This window comes from Polyergus mexicanus, unplaced genomic scaffold (genome assembly GCF_030449975.1).
Source record: "Polyergus mexicanus isolate NDT 795.1 unplaced genomic scaffold, iyPolMexi1.0 SCAF_9, whole genome shotgun sequence".
Classification (NCBI taxonomy): domain Eukaryota; kingdom Metazoa; phylum Arthropoda; class Insecta; order Hymenoptera; family Formicidae; genus Polyergus; species Polyergus mexicanus.
Genome location: NW_027223329.1, coordinates 6,815,809 through 6,839,287, shown reverse-complemented (window position 1 = coordinate 6,839,287; position 23,479 = coordinate 6,815,809). Strand labels below are relative to the sequence as shown.

At 30.2% G+C, this 23,479-nt stretch overlaps 1 protein-coding gene and 1 non-coding gene across 4 annotated transcripts; one reads left to right on the top strand and one right to left on the bottom strand.

Moving 5' to 3' along the window:
• Positions 1-804: 804 nt before the first annotated feature.
• LOC138936395 (uncharacterized) lies at positions 805-16,964 on the top strand. 3 transcript variants are annotated; one of them, XM_070301776.1, is made up of 10 exons: positions 805-1,133; positions 1,235-1,333; positions 8,573-8,621; positions 8,725-8,800; positions 10,573-10,675; positions 12,644-12,775; positions 14,161-14,600; positions 14,713-14,938; positions 15,261-15,522; positions 15,946-16,964. In XM_070301776.1, the coding sequence occupies exons 4-10, from the start codon at positions 8,726-8,728 to the stop codon at positions 16,556-16,558; spliced, it is 1,851 nt and encodes a 616-aa protein (XP_070157877.1). In that variant the 5' UTR covers positions 805-1,133; positions 1,235-1,333; positions 8,573-8,621; position 8,725; the 3' UTR covers positions 16,559-16,964. The 3 variants fall into 3 exon arrangements, with proteins under 3 accessions (XP_070157877.1, XP_070157878.1, XP_070157879.1); XM_070301777.1 differs by having other exon boundaries at positions 805-1,333; positions 8,597-8,621; XM_070301778.1 differs by lacking the exons at positions 805-1,133; positions 1,235-1,333; positions 10,573-10,675 and having other exon boundaries at positions 8,609-8,621.
• Trnat-ugu (transfer RNA threonine (anticodon UGU)) lies at positions 13,572-13,644 on the bottom strand. Its single transcript has one exon. It is a non-coding gene; the product is annotated as a tRNA-Thr (tRNA).
• Positions 16,965-23,479: the final 6,515 nt, after the last annotated feature.

Genomic DNA, 23,479 nt, shown 5'->3' with positions numbered 1-23,479 from the left:
AACATATCGATACGCTCTAACGGTCGATAGATCTAATTTATTTATAGTTGATCATTGATAAGCATAATAAAGATAAAGGCCTTAATGTCCGCTAGGATAACTATAAAGCATTGATAATATTATCTATCAAGACCGAGAGAGACCTTCTTAATCTATTGTATATAATCTAAACTTGATACACACATTAGTATTGTATATACAATAAAAATAACCGATATCGGAAAAAATAACATACCGGATTAAATTCCGATATCTAATATTATACATTTTCTTGCCACGCATGTAAATGAATAAAAATAGAATCATACTGTGTCAGATATATAAGAGAGTTAAAATAAGATTATAAACTTATTGTTAGAAAAAAATGTTAAAGTAAAATGTTATTTAAATATATAAGGAATATTTCTACATCTTCTATATTATGTTAAAATGATAGCAATTTTGATATACCATTAAAATAGTATAATTGTTTTTTAAATATATAAATATTTTTATGCAAATGTTTTCTCTCTCTCTCTCTCTCTCTCTCTTTCTATTTTTATGTGTATATCTCTAAATATCTATCTACTTACCACAGAAGCTGTCATTTGCACGCTATCTAGCCGTAACAGATGCATTTGATACCGTTGTAAAATCGACGGGTAAATTTATAACGACATCGTACCCGTAACCGACCGTCGAGAGAGAAGAGGAAAGGCACACTCCGTGTGGATCCTTATCCTCTCAGAGAGCGGAGAGAAATTTGCGATTTAACACACATTGATCTGCCGTTGGCGAGTGCGCACTGCGAGGTGCCGCGCCGCTCCGGCTACGGAGATTTCAGCGTGTCACCCTGTATAAAACCGTGACCGGGGTCACGGCGCGATACCAACAGGTGATGCCGAGGAAGGAGGAGGACACTCCCTCGAGCAGCATCTCGTCGAGCGTCTCTCCCTCGAGTACCACCGACCGCGACAATAGTGATTTAGTATCATTTTCTCGAGCCTATCGTTTATCCTGTAGCCCACAGATTTTGCTGACCACCACCAGAATCCGTCTACAAGGGCTGCGAGGATAAACACGCAAGGATCGGCAGTCCTCTTTGACGCGCACCAATGAAATACAGGAGGGAAATCGAGTGAAGGACAATGTCGGTGAGAGACAAAAAAAGTTTCGATCGGTCGATGATTTAGTGGATAAGACTGTTTAATAGTGTTCCTCGCGATTTTTCCCGCGCGTTCATTCTACTCGTAAGAGCATCGGGATGTAAAGTTAAGCAGTTGACACGAGCGCGGGATCGACTCGCGACGTACGATGATCGAGTGTTCTCTTCAATGCGCTGGATTTTGACAAGGTGAGCGATTTTCACATCTTTAGGCGATCTTAAAATATGCGTGCAATGCAACAATAGCTGGATTGATAAATCTTCGCAATCTTTATAATACTCCAACTATTCTCTATTTCAATTAATTCAATTATTAAAAATTCTACATAAAAGTTGTTTAAATTAAAAAATCTGATTTGTCTCGTTGAAATATTTCTTTCCTGATTCGATCAGGAAGGAAATATTTCAACGAAACAAATCAGATTTTTAAATGACGTATGATAAACATTTATCAGATAAAAATATCAATTATGTAAATAAAGAATTTTTGGGGAAATCTTACAGTAATTTGGAGAAGTAATTAAAAAAAAAAAAAAAAAAAAAAATCTCTCATAAAGAAAATTCTCTTCGTGTAGAGATAAACACGAATATAACGAAAGGATTACGAAGACGGGATTGAAACAAACGGCGCAGATATAAGATATCGACACAATAAGAAAAATATAAGGACCTTACCAAGGGATGGAGATATTTCACTGATAAAAATATATTAAAGCATTTTATGGGGAAATATATAAAAAAATCCGAAAAATGGATTGCAGTCGGAGAGAATATTTTATTGTTCAACGGACTGCACTTCGTTTTATATACGGACATCTAACGAACATTCTCTCTCATTGATTTCCTCTTGTCACACTCAGAGTCCGATTGCATCTGATTTATTAATAACCGAATTCCGGATTTTAGTGCAATTTTTCTCTTCGGTTCGCTGGCCCCGATAAAGCTGTCAAATATATAATCTAACGATAAGATATTCTGAAGATTATATCTAAAGTGCTTCTCTCCGTTGTAGTTACATTTTTAACAAGCAAAGATGAAAATATCGTAACTTTGAATGAGCATGAATCGATATAAAATGGAATAAATTAAATATAATATACCAACGATTCGTTATGTATTGCAAATTCTACAACCGAGAAAACATTTTGTAGAAAACGATTTATGAAAATCGCATTACATAGTCAGTCACAACGAATCGCATTACCTAGTCAGTTACGATAAACAATTTATGTCACTATCTGAAAAGCGTCATGTCTTTAGAAGTTGACAGTTTAATTATATCGCGGAAAATAATAAAAATAAAATGACGAGACGAGAGACATGGCACAAATATGAATCGCTCTGAATATCATCATGTTTTTCTTGGTTTGCCTTCCCCGCTGTGTGTACGTAACACGTGTCGGAATAAAAATAAAACCATGTCGATGCTCTCGATACGGTGTCGAAAATCTTCAAGTTTATCGAGCAATCTTGTCGAATTGTGTACATTAAAATCTCTATCGCATGGAATAACTCGATAGCACCGTATAAAATATTAGTAGCGAAACGTTAAAGCGAAACAGTCGTCTCGTTAATCCCAATAGAGCTTTGATTCTCGTATCTGACTCATCGATGAAGAAGAAAACCAGAGATAGACGATCGTAATTAATTGTCGAGCTTGATTCTTTGAAGGCGAAACACGGAATACGAATGGGATGTTGTAGCAACGGAGAAAAGAGAAGAAGAAAACTTTATGCGAATTGCAATATGTAATTTAAATAATATTTTAAATAGCCTCTCTCTTCTCAAATGTTTTGAACGCGTATGCTCGTTTACAAAAGCAAAATGTGAAGCACATAAATAGCAGAAAGATACCTTTATATACTATTCCAGAGCATAATATATAAAGGTACGTAGAGTAGATGTATGAAAATGGCAAGATAAATGATGAAATACTTGTGCGCGACCACGCGAGGACTCTGCATCAAGAAGATTGCGTTACGAAGAGTAATTAAAAATGCAAATTCAAGTGGCGGAGTAATAGCAACTCGTTAAATATCTCGCTTATACGTATACTTTCATGTTCTCTAAGGTAATACTCGCGAAATTTAAATGATACCATATATTACCCATATAGAACCGCAAGATTGCAACAACATTGCAGCAACATTTTTCTGCAAGATTGCAACATTGCAGATACATTACGAAATGTTGCTACAACGTTGTTATGATATTGCAGCAACAGTAAAATGTCCGCCTACAGAAATATTGCAATATAATATTGCAGCAACATAGCAATATAATATATATGCAATAATACTTTATGTATATTTATCGACATAATATCTTTAACATATGAAAAAAATAATAAGAAATTAGGCATATAAGAATCAGGATCTAGTGTGTATATAGATTTTCTGTATTATAATAATAACGAAATTATAAATTGCAAATTTTTCGGTACACATTCGACTTCCTTCACTGACAAAGAATATCTAAGAGAAATAAGAAAAAACTCAATTTACAATTTTGTAAATTCACAATCTCTTTGTATCCGAAATATTCAGATATGCAAAAAGATTGTGGTGGATTTACGCATACAAGTTTTTTCACATCTCTCTTGTCTTCATATAATCTCAAAATTTATTTATTAAAATTTGAAGTATCTTTTTTGCATGTTAAAAAATTATTATCAAATTTTTGATTTTATATAAGAATGGAAACTATTAAAAGAATTCTTAGTCCAATGTCTGAGTCCCCTGTGTTGGGGTTATATCATACAATTTAAGCTAATAAAAATAATTATTATATCTTTAATCTTATTAGTCGCTCTTTGTAAACTTTATATAATCATCGTGACTAAAAATTAAATGTGGAATAGATAGCGCAATATGCGCCGCATAACGGTAAACGAATGAACTACCGATTATCGAATACTTTCTTTGGAATATTTTTGGAATGTTGCTGTAACATTACTAAAGTTATATTGTAAAATAATGTCTTTGTAATATTTCTGCAACATTAAACTACAATATGCAATATTGCTATATTGCAGCAATGTTGTTGCAAGCTTTAGTGCTGTATGGGTAAATATATTAACTAAATACAAACAAGCATAGAGATAAAAATAATTTTATAGAGTAAATCATAAGTAACGCACTTTCTTTTTTATTAAATATTAATTTCTTTTACAAATCTGTATTAATAATGTTGACATCGTGACAATAAATTTACTTCATTAATTACAAAAGCACTTGGTTTTCCATTCAATTCAAAAAATAAGTTTTATTTTAATGTAAATATCACATTTGAGACTTTATTATTTATTATATATGGCAAAAAAATATCCGACATTGATTACATCGATATTCATAACGGCGTAGGTCGCATTAGAAGCTTTTTTATCCCATTCTTTTCGTGAACACTCGGCGTTTACCTGGTTTGCTTCAACATACCTCAAAGGATTAAATATAGACCGCGGCCTCTCCATATATGATATTTGCGCGATATTAAGAAATAACGATATAAGACTCGATATATCGGATGTGTTTATTAAATCTATAAAAATGTAATATGGTGTTTATATTATATTATCTGAACGCAATTAATATTCATTCGCAAAACTTTTGTGTAATATATTGAAAACATAATTAATATCCTATAATATATTAAAAAGAAAAATATTGTTCGTGATAAAAATATTCTGAAATATTGACTGGACGTTGCGAGAAACGTTTCACGTGCGCGTCGCAGATGATTTCAGAAGCTAGAGTAACATCAAACAAGTCATCATAAAATCGTTATGAATTCAACAGAAATCTCACGTAGCAACGGTCTAAACAATGATTGGAAAACTCGCGGAAACCCGATATTTCCTTACGATATATTATTTAAATAAGCCATACGCGATATATCGAAAACCGGGCTTTAATTGAACAAGGAAGAACATACAGCATATAACGAAAGGTCGTGGTTATGCAAATGGAACTGGCCGAGTCGGTTGTTATGGTAACCGACCCTCTGTACAAGAATCGAAATCCATTATTTATCTCTGTAACGTAACGCTCGGTTTCGTGACGAGTGTAAGAGCACAGATGTCAGATGTTAATAATTAAATTAGATATAGGTAAATTTTTGCGCGAAATCGCTTCGAAAATATATAGCATTGCTGAAGTCGCGGATAATTCGATCAGAAACTTAAATCGCGCTCTCGTAAAAACAGTGGCTATAAATTAATATTTTCTCGTTTTAGCCCAAATGATTTTATATATATATATATGTATTACATATGTTAGATATAGAGAATAGAAGAAAAATGGCAAATTTAATTTCATCCATGTAAGAAGTGCTTGATAGTGAGTTGGGCCTAAGTTTATTGCATTCTATTTTTGCTTCTAATATGTGTATATCTATAATTAAAATTCTTAATGTGATTAAAACGAGAATAACATGCAGAAAACTTTGGTCAATTTCAACAAGTGGAAATTGTGCGTGTATGTAAATTAAAAATATGTTTAAAACTAACTGTAAAACTAAAAAAAGATCCCATACAGCACAGAACATTGCAATTATATTGCAGTAATATTCCAATCTTGCAAGTTGCAATGTAATATTGTTGAGACATTATTGGAACATATAATTGTAATATTTTATGAGAATGTTACAGCAACATTTCAAAAACATTACAAAAAACAGTTTTCGGTAATCACTAGTTCGTTTGTTTACCGCTATGCGGCGTGCGTTGCATTAAAGTTTCAGTCACGATGATTACATAAAGCTTGCAAAGAGCGGCTAATAAGATTAAAGATATAACTATTTTTATCAGTTTAATTTATCCGATACAATCGCAACACAGGAAATTCAGATATTGAACTGATTGTTCAGTAATCGGATACATAAATATCCAAAAAAGTTAAAATTATTCGTTAATTGTCTACTTAAGATGTAAAATAGAGTCTAATATCTATATAAGTAAAATTTTAACTTTTATGAAAATGAAATTATTTAATCATTACTATTTTCTTAAACTTGTAAATTATTTATAAAATAGCGATGTTAAATAGATAACAGGAAATTGTTAAATAGTTTCCATTCCTATATAAAATCTAAAATTTGATAATAATTTTTTAATATGCACGATATTTCAGATTTTAATAAATAAACTTCGAGAATATATAAAGACATCCAAGAGAGAAAAAAACTCGTAATTGCGTAAATTCACAATCTTTTTTTCTTATTTCCCTTGGATATCTTTATATATTTTCAAAGTTTATCTATCAAATTTAAAGCGTTCTGCATATATGTAGCAACGCATTTCAATATTACAAATACATTGCACCGTAACATTACTGTAATATTACATTGTAATATTTTTAAGGGCGGACATTTCAACGTTGCCGCAGACTTGCAGTAACATTGCAGAAACATTTCGCAATTTCCATGCAATATTACAATGTTTCAATGCAAGGTCTATGCAACGTTTCTGCAATCTTTCGGTGCTGTATGGGGATATGTACGTTACTACCATAACCGTATACTCTAACAAATACGGATCCGATTTTTGTTTAATAGAAATTTAATAGAAAATATGATTAATTTGTTAATATGATAATCAAATGTAACAGACAAGTATATTGAGATCATTAAATATCAAATTTAATTTTTATTAAAATCCAGTCAAAACTAATTACAAGCGCAAGTTGTAGTTGTCTATACATTAGAAACTTCAATCTTTCAAATCTTTACATTTTCAGTCGCTTGTAAGAAAATCGATGAAACTCTCAATGAAAAATGTTCTAAGTTTAAACTTTACTATTTATCTTAAACTTTACTATGTATCTGAAAGATTGTATATAATAGAGAATCCAGAATATATATATATATATATCCAGTATTTTTATACAATTTTCACAAAAAAATTTTTATTGAATAAATATATCGTGCAACAAATTTCATCAAAAATATTTAATTTAGAGCATATCAAAATATAAAGTATTTTTTATACAAATTCCTTTACAAAAAATTACACGATATTTTTAAACAAAGAGGTTGTCGATAGTAGTTCTATCGAGATTGTTGATAACGAACAATCTGTGGTAACATTTCGCACACATTAAAGCAATCCAATTAAAAATCTTGAAACAATGGCGCGCAACGTTCTCCTAAATTGTTTATGTTCTAAATTGACTACGATGTGCGGAATGAACTGTGAAAAGCAATCCAATGGAAAGCAGTTTCTTGGAAGCCCGTCGGATCGAATCATTCTAAAATAACCGAGTAGGTTTCGTGCAATTTAAGTAGACTTGTACACGTGCTGTTGTGGATAGACAAGAGCGATAGATTACTAACTATATTATTAAATCGCGCGTATTAATTATTCAGCGTAAAATTTCATGTTATAATTAATGTGAATAACGATATGCGAATTTCTGTCATTATTGAATGTATGATTATGCAATGATGCGTCTAAATCGCTTTAATTAATTAAATTGTAATAAAAAGCTTTTTTTTCTACGTGTAATACAAACTATACCTTCATAAATATTTTTCGCAACTCGAAATTTTAAAAGGGACAGATTGTTTCAATTCGCAGATATATAAATTTCTGCGCATGTTCTCTTATGCGAGAAATAAACTATATAAAAATAAAGGTCTAAAACTCAGATGTCTCGAATATATTCGCCAAGAAAAAAAGACAGACTTTTAAAAACACAGGCGCATACTTGTTCGGTATTAGAGACTTGTATAATCGAAAAAGAGGAACTTATTACCGCTAAAAATCTAGTAAAGCGTAAATGGCCAATTTTTAAGACGCAAAGAAGGATTGCAACTGTAAGGAGGGATTTGAATCGATAGGAAACGCGCGAAGTTTCGACGCTGAAAGACGAAATGCGGGAGGCACAGGCATACGAACAATGCACTTCTGCTGCATCCGCCGAGAGGCAGGCATACGAGAGCAATGCACACCGACGACATAGTCAGATAATAACTCTCACGTATAGATTGTGTGCGACAGTCGAGTGACGTATGCGTGGCTAGATGACAAAACAATATACAAATGTGTGTCGATGTGTTAGAAAGTACACTCGGTCCTCATTATGCGTGTACGTCAAATTAAAACGCCGACACGGTACGACGCTAAGCGAAAACAAACCACAAACAGATAAAAGATCGCGCGCATAATACCGCGAGATGAATTCGGGATTGTTAATTAACGGACTCGCGGTAGAATTATGCCCTCATCGTTGCAAAATAAAAACGCTATTTCAAGTAAAACTATATAGACAAAAAGCAGAGATTGTAAATAAAAATATCAATATTTACTCTTCTCTCTACTTAGCACTATTGTAGGAATGGCAACTTAGTTGTTTTCTTTTTTAACTTATTTCTTCTTTAACAATTAACTTCTTCCTCTTTCTTTTTCCTTAATATTTAACGAAAATCTTACAGAATTTGGGATCGTATGTTTCTCAGGCATAAGAATCTGGAAAACGTGAGGGTAAGCAATCTAATATATATATATATATATATATATATATATATAAATTTTTTTCATTGTGTTGTTACAAAACAAAAAAAATATCTACTTTTATGAATAACAGGATGCCACAAGGAAGCATTCAATGGCAGGGGACGCAGAGAAGAGCCTGCGGGCCTGGGGCTAATTGGAACGTACAGGTACACTTTCATCGTTTCGAAACTCGAGATATTAAGTACAATATATATATCATATCTTGGAAAGATAAGACTCTTTATCGGCTTCATTAATATAATTATTAGAAAGCAGATTGCCGATGAAAATTAGCTATAGAGAAAGAGAGAGAGAGAGAGAGAGAGAGAGAGAGCCAAATAGTATACATAGGTATATAGAGAGCATGTACATATACCGTAGGAACATATTTCTAACCATTTCTAGCACGAATTTTGCCTGCAGAAATTACTTCTGACACAGAATTTGCCTCGAGAGAAATATACGCAAATTTTATACAAACACAAACGCACAAATTACAATTATTTAATTATTAGTGCTGGCAAGAATTACTATTGCTCTCTAGTAATAATTTTTGCATTCACAACAATTTTTCTGTAAATACCGAATTATTTTTAATATAACACCCAGACAGCACAAAACATCCTCAGGATCATCCTGAATATGTCCAGGACGGTTCAGGACATTTGTAGGATGTTTTAAGATATTATTATAAATATATTTATAAAAGTTTAATATGCATACATAATTATTTTTAGTTGTGTCGGCTATTTTATATAATTTAGAAATCTTAAGTATTATAATAAGTATCAATGTCCTATAAATGTTCACTGGATAACCCCTGGATGTCTGTAGGATATATCTGCCCTGTCTATTATATTGGATGTCTTTTGGATTTCCAGAGGACATATACATGTGCAATTAATTGTTAACGTTAATTTCGTTTAATATTAATAATTGAATTTGATGCGCACATTTTCATATATCCAAAATTATTATTTATTTAATATTTCATGAGAAATGTTACTGTTCCCAACATTCCAAAAACTTTACAAACAATAGTATTCAACCGCTAGTTCATTTGTTTACCGCTATACAACACGCGAAGTCGTATTTGAGATTTGGTCATGAGAATTATATAAAGCTTGCAAAGAGCAACTGACATGAAATTACAAATGTAATTATTTTCTATCAGTTCAATTTCTGATGCAATCCCAACATAGGGAATTCAGATATTGGATTGTTTAGAAAATATTACACAACTCAAACCCGGGAGGCAAACCTAAAATATTCATGTACAGCACGAAAGCCTCAAATATTAAAGAACGGTGAACTATTTTTAATATTAGATTTTTAATATTGGCAGTAAATAACAAAACATAATTTTAATTTATATTTAAATTTTAAAATTTGCTCCTTGAAACATACGAAAAATATCCCTAACATATCCTATAAAAATCCTTAAGATGTTCCACAGGATCTCCCTGGATTCTCCAGAGGTTAATATACGGCTATCGTTTACTCTTCCTCAGGACATCCAGAGGAGATCTGAGGATTTCAATGGGATATCCTGAGGATATCCTACATGTAAGTCCTGGATGCCCTTTGGACGTCCTAAGGACATCCTTGTGCTATCTGGGCACTCGTAGAAAAAAATTTTTATATTTTCTTTCAATCAATCTATGATTATATAAATTAATTATCTTAGCACCGTACTATCTTTCACTATGCAGTGATATTACGTGAATAACGCTGCATAAGATATCGCTCATGATTATCAGCACCGAGAAACGTTACTATGCCATTACACCCTAATGCTATATCCTAAATCATAGTAATTGATTTATCGATTTACCACGTAAACGCGCTCGTACGCGTGTGTTTGTGCCACTGCGGCTGGTAAACAGCTGGACTATTGTCCAGGTTATTAACTGTTAATGGCGGCAATTAAATCAAACAGGTGGTGAGAGGCAAGGTGACAACGCGGTGCTTGTGGCACGCCTGCAAAGCTCTCGGAATTGGGCTACTGCTAATGCTTTTAGGAGCTTGCATGGCAACCATAGGTGAGTAGAATTACATAAATTAAACATCGGTTCATAAACAATTCGATCGAATGCTATTTTGTCTTAATCCCCCTACTAAGCCAATGGCCGCTTTGAGGCAAAGAGCGTTTTACTAACATAAGATTAACCTTTGTGGTCTAATTTCTGTCATCTTTAATGTCGCAGATTTGAAATCTTGCAAAATTACTTTATGTATTGTTAGTAGTCTTCACAATGATTAAAAAATAAGAAAGAGATATTTTAATATATATTCTAATATATGTTTATAAATTTACAATTAAATGTTGTACCTAATACTTACGTGTAGACCGCAAAATATTAATCTTTTTCTTTAATATGCGCGCAAGCTTGCAGTTATTGCTTACTTATGTCTACGTGCATGAATCGAGAGAATTTAAATTAGATTTGATACTATTTTTAACAACAATTACACATTTTACATAACATTGATATATAGCCAATATTTTTGGATATCCAAATATTGAATTGTCGCTAGGGTTGCACCAAGACTAGTTTTGGTCTTGTCTTGATCTTGTCTTGAATTTCAAGATAAGATCAAGACAAGATTTTAAATTAATTATCAAGACAATACCAAAACAAATTATCAAGATTCTTGATCTTATCAAGAAGTCTTGGTTTTTAAGAAAAGTTATCTAATTGTTCCCGATCTCTGAACGGAGATTTTAATTAATATGGAAATAGGAGAGAAAGACAAAAAATTTTATTTATTGTTAGTAAATAAAAACATTTATAAATTTAAAAACTTTAAAAAAGTTAAATTTAAAGAGTCTGCGCATCATTATCATTACACTCTTTAATGTGACATAAAAATAGCGCAAATTAATTACTTTATATTACTTAATTTATAAAGTTTAATTTCAATACTTATGTTTAAAAATATATCTATCGCTTTTTGTTTTTCTGACAATATTTTACTTTTCATTGCTTTTAATCCAAATAAATCTTCATATGCTTTTTTATGATCTTTCTCCAAATGTTTTTTTAATCCAGTAGTGTTACTATTTTTCATTTTTATTTCTTTAGTCACATTTTCTTTTTGACATAATAAACATACGCCGATTTTTTCATTGTTTCTTGTTTCATACTTAAAAAAAGTTTTCTTTGTGCATTGTTTAACTGCACTTACTTCCGAACTTTCATTATCACTTTCGGAAATGTTTGCATGTTCAGCGAAAGAACTTGGTTTAGTTTTTAGACTACGTCTGCACAATCGAGACGTGAGCATACGCAGTAAAGAACAAACGAAAATCGTGCTCGGCGCTTCGGATAGCAGAAGAAATCAGATATACTTACTATTTTCTGTTTTTTATCAAGCTGACAAATAATTTAGCGTTAAATAAAAACTGTTAATAAAAATCAAGGCAAGACAAGACAAGACAAGATCTTTGATACAAAAATCCTCTCAAGACCAAGACAAGATTAAAATTTTCAAGACCAATACAATATTTTTGCGAATATTCTCTTGTCTTGGGTCTCGTGCAACCCTAATTGTCGCAACGCCTAGATTTTTTAATTGGGTGTTATTATAAAATTATTTAATATTGGGCTGGATATTGAAATTATTGTAAGACGTTTGACTGTTAATTGTATATCAAAATATTTATTTATATGAAAAAAAAATTGCTTTTTTAATCGATTTTTTTGTACTGCAAGTAGGAAAATTCGACATAACAGAACGGGGGGAAGAGGGGAGCAAAGTTAATCAGAAAATATTATTTGTCTTAATATATAGTATAATACTTCGTGATATATCGAAAAAGAATAATTTACTTAAATATTTTATAGACATATCATGTGACGCTTTAAATAAAAAGCATCACAATAATATTTAAATCAATGTATCAAGATAGCTTTTTATATATTTCAATTTTATCTGGTATATCCTGCCCCATTCAATAATTGCATATATACATGACATAAGGGCGTTTCTCTCGTTTCATTACATAGGATATTATGCAGATCAGCTGTCAGTGGCGCAGGAGATCAGAGGTAACATCACGGTAAAAGTGAAGAATGAATCGCGCGGATTTCATCTGAATAATCTGAGCTACGCCGGCCCTGTCGTTATGGGTCTGGGAGGTAATAGTAATACACATTGCAAACATATAATTTACGATTGCGATACACTTGTTCAATCGAGCAACTAATTATTTGACACTAATCTCTTTGAAATACAATAATACACACACACACAAGTGCGCAATAATAAATAAGTACACTATCGTAGAATGTATATAAACATTCTCCACGAGGTAAACGCGTGATGTAATGACACTACATATAATTGCACGTAATGTTACGTAATATATGACATAAGTATTAATATAATTGTTATTATCATAATATGATGTAATAAAGTTATAGAAGAGAGAAAAATTATATTAGAATTGAAATGCTCTCAATTTGTTATGCTAGAGATTTCTTACAATAAAAAAAAAAATTAATATTTTTTTATAAGAATCAGAACAAATTTTTTTGCACTATAATTTTCCACAATTTATTATTAGTTAAAATTGTGTTTATAATATATATATGTAACTCTATATATTTTTTTTACTTTATACGTTAGAAATATTATTTAATTTTATAAATAATCTTTTGTAATAATTTTTTATAAATAATATTTTTTTTTAATATTATACACTAATGTATCGTTGTAATTCTACAGAATAAAACTACAAAATTTTACACATGTGCTAATTTTGCACGGAAAATAACCAAAGCAGTGGTATCAACGCAGAGTACTTATCGGATAATATAACGTGTGTAGAGCGGATGTAGAGTGGAAAATTGCAGATGAGACGCGAAAAATGTGCAATATATTGTGATATCACGGTCAAATAAAAACATTCGATAGAAACGAGAAAAAAAAGTATGCCCCCAGAGAGATTTGAACTCTCGACCCCTGGTTTACAAGACCAGTGCTCTAACCCCTGAGCTATGGAGGCTCATGCTGCAGACTTAGGCAGCAGAAACTTTAGATAAACGTGCACCGCATAGATCCTTTATACATATGAATATATACATTTTTGTATAAAAAAGAAAAATATTTTTAGAATATACTTTTTTGATTCGCGCATGCGCGCAAAGTCGATTTTTGAGATTATCTTCAATGATAAATAATAAGATAATTATATATTATATAATTATTATTATCTCATATATAAAAATAATTATGTAACTTTATTGAATCAGATAATCGCTATGCAATAAAATAAAATCTCATATATTTTTGACATATTAAATTTTTGTAACATTTTTTGTATTATTATACTGAATTAAAAAAATTATTCAGTTATATGTATAAATCTATTTTCAAATTTGCGTTGACTTACAGTTAGATACATATTCAATTATTAACAATGACAGAATCTAAAATCTGATGACACACGTTTATGTAACTTGTACGTAAAATTTACATTCTGTCTCACACACATATCACACATAAATAACGACGTTTGCAGGCTTCATTGTAGTAGCTGCCTGTGTGATGACTTTCGAAGCACGTGACAGTGCGGCTAAGGTGGTACCAGCTCGCTATCGCTTCAATCAAGCATCAACGTTAAAAGGCTCAAAAAGCCAGCGTAATAGAAGATCGACATCGAGCCAGACAACAAGATGGGATCATCAGTTGGGCCTATTTAAAGTAAATCGTAGCCCGAGTCCCAGCACGCATGAAGTCTCCAGGAAACAATTAACGGCGGAATTCATGCAATTTTCGAAAAATTTACAAGAGAAAGGCGTAGCGCATTCCATAAAGAAGAGCCCGAGCGCGCCTACATTAATCGACAAAAAGTCACCACGCCGAAAATCGCCTAAATACGCAGGTTGCTCGCTATTAAATCCAGAATTGCTGCGGAGACACGCTCTTTCAGTCGATAATCCGAGCTATAGCCCGCATCAGGTATTCAGCATCTTTCAAAATCTACATTTTGCAAAACAATGTGTATGATAAAGTCTTTATTTTTAAGGAAGCAAACTTATGATCGATAAAAACTTTTTTCAATAATTAACAGATTAGCAGAGAAAGTCTGGAACGACAAAAGATGAATGGTAGTCAAGTCTCAATGGCGATGGATCTGCACATTCCAAATAAAGGTCCTGTTACGCTCAAAGTGAAGGATCGATCCGATACAGCAAGACGACATCAACTACTTCGTCAGACAAAAGTGGAAGATGTCGAAGAAGTAGACGAAGCTACACGACCACCACCGACTTTGGTACATTCGCCTAAATTGCCAGGTGATTAGAAATAAATAATTTTGAACATATGATTATTCGCATATATGAGATCATTATATAATTCCATCCCTAGCAGAAATACTCTAAAAGAAAAAATAACCTTGCCGATATTATTTAATTTAAAAAATGTAAAGAAATCTCAAATTTATTCCTTTTATATGAAAATACATGTTAAACTTTATTTAAGCAATTAGATTTTTAATCTAATCACATTTATAAACCAAGATTATTCTTTTTTATTTAAACCGAAAAAGAAAATTGCCCAAATAAGTATTAAAAAAGTCTATAAATAAAGATAAATAAACATAGATATCTCGCTCAGGTGCCTATAGATACCCAGATGACTTCGTGCCAAGAAAAAGAAATTCGATAGATTTGAGATTGTTGGAAGAATTAACGGCAGTATCAAAAGAATTTAGTAAGGCCTCGCCGCGAGACTTCCGTAAAATCTCGTCACCGAACTTTCGTAAAATGTCCTTCGATAGAATCGGCGCTGATCGTCGCCTCGATCGAGCTTCGTTAGGATATCGTAAAGCTAGTCTCGAGTTTAGAAAAAGTCCTGACTTTCGCAGAGGAGATTACAGGTAACGAAAAATTTTATATCAACTTTTACAATAATGATTATCTTATTATTTGTATTAATAATTCATATATGTCATTTGCAATTACAATGCTTGCAGTTACAATATTATGCACATATTAGCAGATTTGAATTTATTGTGACTCTATAAGCTATAATAATAAAAATAATATATAATAAATAAAATAATTTCAAAACATATTTAATTGTAAATATATTTATTTGCAAGTATACTTTTTCAGATTGCGCAAATTCGATCGCAATTCGATATAAAATTTTAAATCACGGCTTGTTTAGTTTATATGTAAAGCCGATCTTTCTGTAAGCATTGCAGTATATAATAAAATATAATCTTTATTAATATATCTAATCATTCTAACGTTTATCAAGGCAAGCGACAAAATCCTTTTTCTAACTAAATTTATAGGAAACTCTCAATAGAAAGATTCAGCGTCGATTGTACTCGCTATATACTCGACGAGACGGAAATAAAATCACGAACGAACAGTGGAGAGAATTTGCGAAGACAAGCACGTCATGCTAAGCTGTATCATTCTAAATCGGATGACAACAGAAGGCGATCCTTCGATAAGCATTCGAAGGATTCTCAATCGAGTCGACACTCATTAAACACTCAAGCTGTTGTGGAAGGTTCCGATTGCGAGCCAAAGTACTTTACGACAGTGTCCCTCGATACTGAAGAAAGCCGTGCCGACAATTCCGACGAGAGTCACGTAGTAGACATCGAGGAAGCGAATGCAGGCGCTTTGTCGTCCGACATGCCTACGGAAGCTGACATGCTGCTCGAAGAACCGGAATTGGAAAATGTCACGGAAATCGACATGGAAAGTTCGGTAATTGATAACAGAAAGTCTCGCGGATCTTACAGATCAAAGAGGACAGATACAATGCTACGAGGGCAGAATCCCATAATTATTACCGAGGACATAGACTCGCAAATGATAGTTGACGAGAAAACGGTGCAAATGGATAATGAAAAATGTGAAACGACTTTGTACATAGAAGAGGATGAAGTGTGAAGAATAGAAAAGATTCTTAAGAATTAACAGCGAATTCAGATCATTGTGGGAAAATAATGATGACATTTGCGAAGCAAAAATATTGATGTTGTGTGCAACATTGCTGACAATGTTTCTTTGCAAATTGGAAAGGATTATACAAGGATTTAGTGATGGACCGTCGATCGATTGTCTTTTAATGCAATTATGCTCAACAACTTAAGATTTAAACACGGCATAAATAATAACGAGATCACGTACGAATTGCGTTTTGTAACGAGACAATCATTTTTTATTGGCATCTCGCGTTGCCTTTCGCACGAAGGTAACAAGCGTGTAATATTGATGACAAATAATTGTTACCAACAAATTTTGACGTGGCACGTAGATGATAATAGACCTAATATGCGTAGATATATATATATATATATATATATATATATATATATATATATAAAGTAAGATATGTTGAGAGAAATATAAACGCGTGATTAATCATACCGAAGAAATTTTTGTACTTGTAATGGGAAAGATGCAACTTTTACTTGTAAATATTTCAAGTTAACTTGTTCGAGCGATCATTAATGTGTCAAATCTAATCAGAAAATATCAAGGAAATATGTAGCATGATTCAAAGCAAATCTTGTGAACATTGGGAAATAAACTTAAAATGCAGATTATCCCAGATACGATGCACTTATTATCAACTCTAAATATTGCAATAAAGAGAAAAAAATGCCTTGTTTCAATGTGACAAGAAAATGTTACAATAATAATTTAATTTTGTAAAAAAGCATAAGTAAATAAGGAAATGTTAGTTACTGTAGAATTTTGAATGTATTTTATTTTTTAATATCGAATTTTAATTTATTATAAACCTATCAAGGTATTTATGTACAATAGAATAGTATAAAGTATATTGGAAATCCTGTATATGTGCATAATATACACAATAAATATTTGCGAAGAGTGATTTAAAAAAATTCTTGTGAAGAATATATATTAATCATTTCTACATGCGTTATTTTACGTAAGATATAAGAAGATTGTATACATTTACTTTTATATGTGCGCGCAATACAAAGCATAATTTTTTTATACAAAAGGATTACTATGATTTGTTCGACGTGAAAATATATTTAAGTTGAAAAATATTTTAAAAAGGTTATGAATCAGTAAAATATATGTTAAGTAACAAAAAGATAAATTAAAGATATTTTTGATGCTAATATTATACATTATCTTTTTTCTGTATACATTTGTAACTTCGTACATACATATAGATATTATATATATTTCATTATATCTGAATTATTTCATTATTTCATTAATTCATTCATATGTTTAATAAACATCAAGTCATTTTCTTTTCTTTTTTTTTTCAAAAAATTAACGAAGTAATTTTGTAGCAAGATTTAAAAAAAACCTTTAGATAAGATCTACATGTGAGAGATGTGACTGTAAAAAATCCTATGCTTTTATTGATTACAAAGTCCAATTATCCGTGATAATATTCTCTAAGATTGTCACATTTGACCATTTTAATAGAATACTTTGATAAAAAGTACATTTGTTTTACGTAAAGGATAGATTAATTAATTTCTAAGACATAAGATGTTCCTGAAAAAAAAAATTCTAGAAAGAAAAATAGGCTATCTTTTTGTATATTTACGCATTTAATACAATTTCTTTTTTATGAATAAATTATATTCATATTTTATTAAATTTTGAATGCAAATATTTCTTGCGAATCGAGTTTTTACAGAATTTCATTTTGCATTTTCAATTGTATTTTCAGATCGTTATCAAAACATGATGTTGTAAAGAATAAATATAAAAAATTGCTCGTATTTAATGTGTTATTAAAAATCGACAAATTTTGAAAAGAATAATGAATGGACTAATATGGATGTTTGGATAAATATAGATTAATATGATCTTTGGATTAATATGAATCTATGAATCTAATATTGACATCATCAAAAATATCTTTAAATCTCTTCTTGAAGTCAATAAAGCGTTTCTTAAAATATCTTAAAAATATATATAAAAACTGAACATTTATAGATCTCAGATTTCCTCCAATCTGTTGTTAATGCGTTTGCACGTAAAATTGTGGCCTATTCCGTACTACTTCATTAAACATGTAATCAACGACAATTCATGTATAAGCATTTAACAAACGCGATAAACTCAAAAATCTCTTATTCGGCGCATTCAATGAAAAAAATGCAAAGTTTTAGCGAAGTGGGGCAAAGTTTAATAGTATAATAATAGTGTATAATAATTGCTCTTGATTAAGCGCAGCCCCGCGCATGTAATATGTATATTTTTATAACTCAACAGCGAAATGTAAGAACTCGACAAAAACAAAGATCATTTTGATTTAAGCGTCCATTATCGAATATACTATAATTGTCAGTAAACTTTTTTACTTCCTGTCTTTGCTAATCTCATGCAATAAAATTTCATTATTTCAAATACTATATATTCGTTAATTTTGCTAAATATAGTTACAAGAGCGCTATTTCGGTAAATTTATGTTAAAATTGTTATTTATTATCTTTCCATCTCTAAACAAAACTTGCATAATTAATACTCTGATTTAAGAGAAATATGTTTTTGTATTTGAGAAATTCATTTATCTAACAATAAAAAAAAATATATATATATATAATTCTAATATTCGTCTATGATAATGATTATCTTCATTTTGAAATGGACAGATTTATCTTTTGAGATTTTATACTCAATCGCAAATCATTTATAATTTATTTCTAATGATCAGATAAAATTTCTATATTCTCGCAGAATTCTCCAATTTAATTTTAATTCCAGATTTCTTTAAAAATGCTTTTCCTAGAAACTATGTGAACAGATATCATTATTTGCCGTGAATATAATAAATTTGCAAAACGAGGTTTCATAACGCTCTACAAATTGCGAATAAAGAAACCATAGATTGATTTCTAACTTTTCGGAAGATTTTATTAACAATTCTCTTCATCGCGAACAGAAGATCATTGCTAGTACCATAAAAACATGCGCAATGTTTAAGAGATCTAGATTGACTTTTTTTTAGCAAAATCATTAAGTAACAGATAAACTATCTCGCGAAATCATGCTGCTCCAATATCACATGTATATATAAATAAGTAAGAAATTGATAAAAGCGCAAAGAGAGAAAGTAAGAATGAGAGGAATCTTAGAAAAAGAGAACTCCGACGTAACATTGCCTTCGAGAACGCTTTTGACTTCGTACATAATAAATCACTGTTAGATATATATATATATACAGGGTGAGGCATCTAAGATAGGCCACCCGAATAACTCCCACAGTTTTAGAGATAGGAGAAAATGTTTGAAATAAAAGTTATATGGTATCGAGGGGGAAATCTTGTGAAAATGAACATTTTTTTTTAGATAGAGGCGCTTAGAAGATTTGAAAGTCATCTTCATTTTTTTAAATAGAACCACCCTAATTTTTTTATGCAAATCAATTCCTCGTAATATTTGGCATAAAAAATTATAAGGGTAAGATGGCCAAAAAGTATACGAAATATATTGTACTTTATACTCCATACTAAATACTTACTTAAACTCAACATGTAGTATTAATACATAAAGATTAAAGTGTACAAGGTGATTGAATGTTTATTTACATTCTACGATCTGTATAAGCTGTAAGCGATAACACCAGAGAGAACACAAATGTAAACATGAATATTTTACAAAATATTTTATAGTTTATGTAAAATTATATCAAAATAAAGTACAAAATATTTCGTAAACTATTCACTTTTTGGCCATCTTACCCTTATAATTTTTTGTGCCAAATATTGCGAGGAATCGATTTGTATAAAAAAATTAGGATGGTTCCATTTAAAAAAATAAAGATAACTTTCAAATCTTCCAAGCGCCTCCACCTAACAAAAAATGTTCACTTTCACAAGATTTCCCCCTCGATACCATATAACTTTTATTTCAAACATTTTCTCCTATCTCTAAAACTGTGGGAGTTATTCGGGTGGCCTATCTTAGATGCCTCACCCTGTACCCATACAGCACTAAAGCTTGCAACAACATTGCTGCAATATTGCAATATTGCATATTGTAGTTTAATGTTGCAGAAATATTACAAAGACATTATTTTACAATATAACTTTAGTAATGTTACAGCAACATTCCAAAAATATTCCAAAGAAAGTATTCGATAATCGCTAATTCATTCGTTTACCGCTATGCGGCGCATATTGCGCTATCTATTCCTCATTTAATTTTTAGTCACGATGATTATATAAAGTTTACAAAGAGCGACTAAAAAGATTAAAGATATAATAACTATTTTTATTAGCTTAAATTGTATGATATAACCCCAACACAAGGGACTCAAGACATTGGACTAAGAATTCTTTTAATAGTTTCCATTCTTATATAAAATCAAAAATTTGATAATAATTTTTTAACATGCAAAAGATACTTTAGATTTTAATAAATAAATTTTGAGATTATATGGAGACAAAAGAGAGATGTGAAAAAACTTGTATGCGTAAATCCACCACAATCTTTTTGCATATCTGAATATTTCGGATACAAAAAGATTGTGAATTTACAAAATTGCAAATTGAGTTTTTTCTTATTTTTCTTAGATATTCTTTGTCACTGAAGGAAGTCGAATGTGTACCAAAAAATTTGCAATTTATAATTTCGTTATTATTATAATACAGAAAAACTATATACAGCTAGATCCTGACTCTTATAGGCCTAATTTCTTATTATTTTTTTCATATGTTAAGGATATTATGTCGATAAATATACATAAAGCATTATTGCATATATATTATATTGCTATGTTGCTGCAATATTATATTGCAATATTTCTGTAGGCGGACATTTTACTGTTGCTGCAATATCATAACAACGTTGCAGCAACATTTCGTAATGTTTCTGCAATGTTGCAATCTTGCAGAAAAATGTTGCTACAATGTTGTTGCAATCTTGCGGTGTTGTATGGGTATATATATATATATTGTATAATTAATACATTATAAAAAATTTAAAAATTTATAAAATAAAATCGTAACCACACATTTTTTAATAAATACTTAATATTTGAAGTACTAAATCTCTTAATTTTTTTAACTTCTTAGTATTTTAGTATTTAAAACTAAATCTTAATAATAAAATCTTAAATTAAATTTTGTTAGATAAACAATAAATTCTTAGTTTTTATAATATAAAGCTTTATTTTTAAATATCTATAATTTAAATAAATAGGCAAATCTGCTTTTAAGCTTAAAATCGACGATTATACGATTTGTATATTTCAGGTGATTTGAGTACCATATTGAGTACATCTGTTAAATTCTTAAATTTATTATTTTAAAAACGATTAATTTTCGTAAAAAAGTAATAATTTCGTAAATAATGTAAAAAACAATCTCAAAAAAAGATGATGTAATAAAAAAATGTAATCATTATACGCAATATATTGTTGATTAATAAATTAATAAATTCTATATCAATAAATATAAAAATAGTAGTATTCCTCTTAAAACAATCTAGTATTTTCCTAGAAATATAAAAATTAATGTATCAAGTAATGTCTTTCATAATTTTCTAATCCTTTGTTGAAATAGTTTATTATTATAATAGCAATTTTACCTAATAAAATATTAAGTTATATCAACAGGTACTATTCTACACAGTAAATATAAATATAATAAAATGTATAACTCATATTTAACGGAGTAAACATAATCGAACTGTGATCAAGATATAATTCGATAAGAAACATTATTGTGATATTTGCAGCAAATGTGCATTGATCAGTGCAATGCTATTTGAAATTGAAAAAATAAATAAACAAGTGACTAAAATAGAAATTATCAAATTTAATAAAGAGACAAGATATTCTTAAAATAAAATGATAAATATACTTTTCCTTACACATACGCGATGGACAAAAATTAAATTCTTTAAACCCGATTGTATTAAAGAAGAATTTTGTTAATAAGTCTTACTGCCTAAAGCATTCCAAAGTGTATTATCAACATTACGCAAATCTTTATAATCTAAGAAAAGATAATATTCTTCTTAATATTTTGATAAAAATTTTTGTAAAAGAATGAAAGATTAATTTATGTCAACTTTCAGATTGATAATTTAATTAAGACATTAATGAAAAGTATAAACAGCTTGAATAATTTCTTGCGACACACAATCAAATACTAAAATTATTTTAATTTTTTTTGAGGAATTTAACGACATTGTTTGCAGCAATATATCTTTTTGAAGTTAAAAATTGTTTGTATAAAATGCCACGCACAGTTATAGCTCTTATATATAATTCATACTATTTGAACATAGCATGTTGAAACAGATAAACATCAGTGTAAAGTTTTAAGTGAATGTAATTCTTGCATGCTAATTGTTGTAACATATCAATAAAAAAAAACGTTCTTAAACCAATAATTATAGCGTCTTTTTCAAATATATATATCTGCATATTGTTTACACGTTTCCGAGAATTTAATATTAATTATTACAAATTTGTGTCATTAAATCATTGTAATCTTTTATAATTTTTTAATAAAAAATTTTTACGCGTGCGTGCGAAAGTTCCATTTTTAATTTAGTCGACGGCTTTCTTGACACGCTGTATCAATTTGGTTCCAAATTGTTTGGGCATCTTTTTTATATAAAATATTTTAGATTATGTATTGCATTTTTTTAGATATGCAATTCAAACTGACAATTAAAACTGACAGAATTTATTTGAACGCCCATTTATTTTAAACAATAAACGAGATAAATAATTAAACGAACATATGGCACTATCTATAGAGAGTTACTATCACTAACAACACTGGGACTTTAAATTTGTCGGTAAAGAATTTACCTGCAATCACTTCTAAGTACTCTGCGTTGATACCACTGCTT